General features: G+C 29.1%; 1 protein-coding gene across 4 annotated transcripts in view; it reads right to left on the bottom strand.

Moving 5' to 3' along the window:
• Positions 1–3,540: 3,540 nt before the first annotated feature.
• The window catches only part of LOC145323653 (uncharacterized), a 62,161-nt gene continuing 59,701 nt past the window's right edge, over positions 3,541–6,000 (bottom strand). For all 4 annotated transcript variants that reach the window (XM_080166069.1, XM_080166070.1, XM_080166071.1 and 1 more), the window contains one exon: positions 3,541–3,731. In XM_080166069.1, coding sequence (XP_080022195.1) covers positions 3,717–3,731 — 15 coding nt within the window. In that variant the 3' untranslated portion in view covers positions 3,541–3,716. The remainder of the gene's footprint in view (positions 3,732–6,000) is intronic.

Raw genomic sequence — 6,000 nt, 5'->3', positions numbered from 1 at the left:
TTTTTTAAAGTGAAATGACGTGTTTTCCTCATAATTTCAATACTTTTTATAAAACTTATATAAAGATGTTTCCAAGAAATTTATTTCATGCTAAAAGCACTTTTTTCACTTGCTCTAAAAGGCATTTTTAGATTAGTGTAAATTGCAAAAACACCCTTACAGAAAGAAATCCTATAAAAAATAGTAGCAAATTGAAAGTTTACATAAACAGAAATCAAACACTTTTTAATTTATCAAAATAAGTTAAAAAAAAAAAAAAAAGTTACAGCTACAAACTTTTATTGAACATTTAACAATTTAAATGATTTTTATGTGTCTTAGATTAATTTGATGAGTGGGCGTGAATTTATTGGTAAAGGTTGCGCTAATACTTCCGGTAATGAGCATAAATTGGGGAGGGGTTTATTTAAGGTCATATTAATAAGTGGGAGATATTATAAGATTTGAGGGAAAATGGTTATAAGAAAAATGTATTCAGTAAAATTTGAAAAGTAGTTTTTATATGTAAAAGTAACGTTTTTTAATGCAATAAAAAATGTATCAATTGTAAACTTGCTCTTTTTTTCTTATTTGTTTTTTAACTGGTTGATAAAAAGTAATATACTAATAAAAAACTAAAAAATATTTAGCAATATCCAGTTTCTCAAGCACTTTTTCCAAACTTTGGCTTTAAAAATCTCGGCTGTTAATTGATGTAAAAAAATATTTTGATATCCTTTGATGTAGAAAATTATAGAGAACAAGTACATATGAATCTTTTAATATTTTATTGAAAAATATAGGCTGCAGATGCTTAAAAATACTTTTTCGAGGGTCATGCTGTATAAGCTGCTTCATTAATCGCAGCAACTTAATATCATGGTTTTGACCTTACATCTTCAATATGTCCGTATGACTAGTAATTATAGTCATAAGCCTTACATTTAATTTGAAGTTTAATGGCTAATTCTAATAATCGAAGCGACTATAAGGTTTAAAATATTATTTACTATAATCGATTTGAAATATTTTGCAATATCATTAACGTTTGTATGTTTGTTTGCTTAACTGTTATAAGAATTTGTATAGTTCCTAGCGGTCATAAATAAAAAGGTTGTTAATAAGATTTTATCTAAAAATTAGTTCACAAATTTTCCAAGAATAATTCAATTTAGATAATGAATAAAAACCTATCTATGACTAATACGAACCTTCCCTACAATAATAAATTTATATCCATGGTTTACAAGGTCATAATAGACAAATAAAAAAACTTACCTCTTTGTAGGATTAGTGAATATTAATCTTTAATTAATCATTAAATAATTACTTTTTTTAAAATCTTTACAATATATAATTCAAATAAACTAAAATCTCTAAGTGTGATTCCCTTTATTCTGAAAATTTTCTCAAATCAGGGAGCAAGGGGACAATGGGCTGTTTATTACACTAGTCTCTTAAGTTTATAATAACGTTTTCTTTTTCGTTGGCTTACCTACTTTGGAGACTTTTATTGAATTTTGATTGGGTGGTTCATTAAGTTGAGTGTCCAAACGTTTCAACCACTAATTGTAATCTACAGAAGTTGCAATTTTGTGCTTACTCATTAGGGATGTACAAGAATTTATCGGCCATTGTCTTATCCCTTTAGATCCCTGTATCTACTCCTTCTTCTCAATTTTGATGGATCCCTATTCTATCTTTAGCTGGGTTATCATACAATACTGATCATTTTAGACAATGCCATTTTTCGTGACAACAAACAAATTAATCTTTTTGGAAGTTTTAACAACTTCGCCCCTAGCAACCAGGGGCTCAGAGACTTAATAATGATCTAAAACTTTTTCAAGACTTAATCTAAAAACATCTTCTTAAACCCTTTTTCATTGGCATTATAGAATTAAGTATTTTTTATACTATACCATGCCCAGTTGGGACTTCCAAAAAATGACATTGCAATTAAAAGGTTGGAAATCTGCATGATCAATACCATGTAACACACTACAAAAGTCCCTACCAAACCTCTGACACAATACTCAGTCATAATACAGTAGTTATTTATCGCATTATCTAAACATATAAATACATCTTTCCGCTGATATAAAAATGTACATGTATAAGATTAGAGCCAGTTTCATTTTGACCGAAATGTCGTTTTAATCTTATGATTTATGTTTCTATATTCGAAAAAAAATGAATATAATACGATGCTCTTTATAATTTTTCAGTATGGCTGAGAACCGGTTATAATCTAGCGGATATTGATCAGTTTCGAAGCCATACTGGAAAATATTCTGAAAGATTTTGAAATGACACCTTTAAGCCCTAGTGATGTGTACGGATTCTCAAACTTTTACTCGCCTAATTGGATATCATTAAAACTTTTATACAAAAAAAATATTTCATAGAACAAAAGAGAAGAGACATAAATGATTCCTAATTGATTAAGTAGAACTCTCAGATTTGAGCAGTTAATATCATACTGCTTCCAAAGTTTATAAATTCTTTTTGAATTATTTAGCCAAAAGTCTTTTTGGGATGATTATCTACATAATGAAAAAAATTGGTACTTTATTTTACCGTTTATTGAAACTATTAGCTTTGGCCCTCAATTCTATGGACCCTGTCTCTATTTCTTTGACCGACATAAATCTTCCCTGAAAGTTGTCTGATATCAGAGAGCCGTTTTCGAGAGATCTAAGTGGACATACAGATAGACACACTATTATATAGAACTGTAAAGATTATTTTCTTTTAATAAGTAAACTTGGCTTTTTTCTATGGTAATAATTCTAAGCACTTCTTATTGCAAAAATAGACTTTGCTTTAAGATTTAAGGAGGAAAATTATGTTTACATAACTTTATACAATATACATGCTTTACCGTTTCTTATTTGGAATAACTCTTTTACATCCGCAGCTTAACCCAGATCATTTATATGCTCAAGAACTTTGGTACTTTTATAAATTTTAATTTTTTAGCTCCAAATTCGTAGTGTTCTACAAAAAAAAAAGGTAAATTTGCTTACCATCTTTTGGAGGAATAAAAATTTATCATTCATTGTCTTATCCCTTAAGATCCCTAAGCTTAATCCCATTTTAATGTCTGTAATTATTTTACCTTTATACTAGACTAATGGAAAAAATGTTAAAATACTTTTAGGCTGTGTGTTTATTTCTATGGATATTCTCTTTTCAACACCAGTGCCGTGTATTATTATATTTTAAACAGGTAGATTAAAAGGGGTAAACAGTCAGCCGGTAAAAAGAAAATGCTGACATTCTATTAAAAAAGAAATCGTAAATAAAGGAAAGGAAATTATTTTAATGAAAAAATTACTTACATAGAAGAGACTGATACATTTGACTTGAAGAGTAGCTACGCTGAGCTTATACCAACAACGAACAAATCACGAAACCTCTACGTGATTTTCAGCTGTCATTGGGAGGCAAAACATAGCAGAATCGACGACATTTATATCAAACCCCCAAAATGTTATTTTAGATATATTGTTGACTATGCCTTATTACTTAGCTACGCAACAATAAAACGCCTATAGCCATGCTTATCATGATTTATTTAATGAAACATACACAAATAATAATAATAATAATTCAACCGATATCTAAACAAATTACAGTCCATGATTAACTATACGAATATTAACAATTATAAACATAAATATATTTTAGGAAAGCCAAGTGTTTGTGGATAATAGTGTTCTTGTTTTCATCAGCTAGGGCTCATCTACCTTAACATAAAAAATAATATAGAACTTTTGGATGATATCATATTTTTATGTTTACAGCTAATTTTACCCTTTAAGGATTATAAAAAACACCTTTCCCCAACCTCTCAAAATTATGTTGATTGCTAGGCGGTCATAGGACCATTTTACCGCATCCCTGCTCGCTTTATCACATGATGCTCCGCCCCTTTATGATAATACAGCCTTAAATGACCATTTCCCCCCTCAAATAATGCCCAATTTCGACTCCGCCCATTTTTATTGTAATATTTAAGGTAAATGTTTTGCAATTACTGTATCAGTTTGATTCTAAGGATTCAAATACATTCATCAAAATTGAAATGATTTTCACCAAACCAAGCTTTCAAGTCTTGATGACCATCGCAGTTATGGTTGTATGGAGACTCTTGGTTGGCGAGAGAGGACCTGTGGCATATGCCCTTGCCGCGATGTTTTCTGTGGTCATAATGAATTTTCAAATCTACATAATATTAGGACTGTTATACGTCTTGATATTATGCAAAGATGTTCTACAATGGACCCTGTGCTTGGCTGTCTGTATCCTGTACAGCTGTCTGATGTTCTGTCTATGGTTAACTGATTCTATTGGTGTTCTGTTCCTAGGTGATTCAAAAGAATCTAAATTAAAATATTTTGAAGCACCTTACCATAGACAGATGGGAAACAATGAAGCAAATAATAATAAATCAAGATGAATATATATTTTTTTATTTTCGTATGTGATATATTTGTAAATACTAAAAGTTTGCTTTTATTTGTAATAAAATTTGCATGTTATATGTTAAATAACAGGGTTTTATCTTTTTTTTCTAAAAAAATAGATGCTTTGGGTGCTGCAGGTATTGTATAAATAAGTTAACAAATTAAATTAAATCAAATGACAAAATTGTCTCCAAGTTGGGTAAAATGACTTAAATTTAAATTACCCTCTTGTTGAGAGTTTTTGTACAACTCAAAAAAAGCTTGGACGTTAATGCTAAATAAACCTCCCTTTCTTCAATGTAAATTCCTGTATAAGTGGCGTGCACATAATTTCGATGTGATTAGGTGAAAATAAAAGTTGTGTATAAAATTGTTAAAACCAATTTCTAAAGTATCCTAAAGTAATTCCTTCTGCAAGATAGTGTCTAATCAAAACAGTGTTTAAAGTTATTTTAAAAATAGCAAAAAATATTCAAAATTCAATTCAAATGTGTTAACTACCATTGTTAGTTAACCAAAATCGTTGTTGATAATAGCGTATATAGAAATATTTTACTAAAACAATGGGTGCTTTTTTAAAAAGATTCTAGCATGCATAATTAAAAAAGGAGGAGGGGAAGTGACCTAAAATATAAAATATCATTCCATTGATTTACACTTTTTATCAAAAAAAGGGGAAAGGGGGGTATCTTTTTTCAACATCTTGAGGAAACCTGCTAAAAATGACGTCAATCAATTTAAGACATCCAAAATTGTACGTTTCAGGTTTAACAATGGGGTATTCCTGTCCAGTTTTTTGTTTAGGAATGAATATTTCTTACCCGAGGGAATAAATGATGGACCGATAGGTCATCATTTATTCACGAGGGTAAGAAATATTCATTCCTAAACAAAAAAAACTGGACAGGAATATCATTCTCATTTAAACAAAAAACTCATTTTTTTATGCTAAAATGTGGTTTAATTTTGGTTTTTAATTTTCATTTATTTCCCGGCTATGATCATTTTTATCTCTGATATCAAGTTTCTTTTAATAATTAATAAAAATTCAAAAATCTTCCAAAAAAATTTGAAAATCTTCTAAAAATGACTACCTCGGGAAAATAAATGGTTACCTCCGGGAAATAAATGAATATTTACATCCACTATTTAAGGGGTTGTTTATATGGGAATGTATTTTTACTCGTACTGTATCTTGCAAAAAAAATTACTTTGTTTGTCTCAAAGATTATCATTTTTAAACTAAAATTTCATTTTACTGTATTGTTTTCTAACCTTACAAAGTAATTTAATTCCTAAAGTATGTAAAGTATTTTTATCTTTGCATATAACAGATTACTTTAAGTACTTTTAATAAGGATTTTCCTTACTTTTATTAATCAAAAAAGTAATAATGTTTGCGTGTTTTTTTTACACGTGTTAAGACATGTGGCTCTGTTTTAGTTAATATCCAAAAGAAGCATCAAAAAGCAGCATTTTTTTTGCTAAAACACCTCGGCGAGTTTTTTTTAGAAATATTCTTATTGCTAAATACCAGGGAGGAAAGTGA

The sequence above is a fragment of the Acartia tonsa genome, chromosome 7 (genome assembly GCF_053477335.1).
Source record: "Acartia tonsa isolate MP-2025a chromosome 7, ASM5347733v1, whole genome shotgun sequence".
Classification (NCBI taxonomy): domain Eukaryota; kingdom Metazoa; phylum Arthropoda; class Copepoda; order Calanoida; family Acartiidae; genus Acartia; species Acartia tonsa.
The sequence above is the reverse complement of the archived record's forward strand: the minus strand, read 5'-3'. Positions and strand labels throughout refer to the sequence as shown.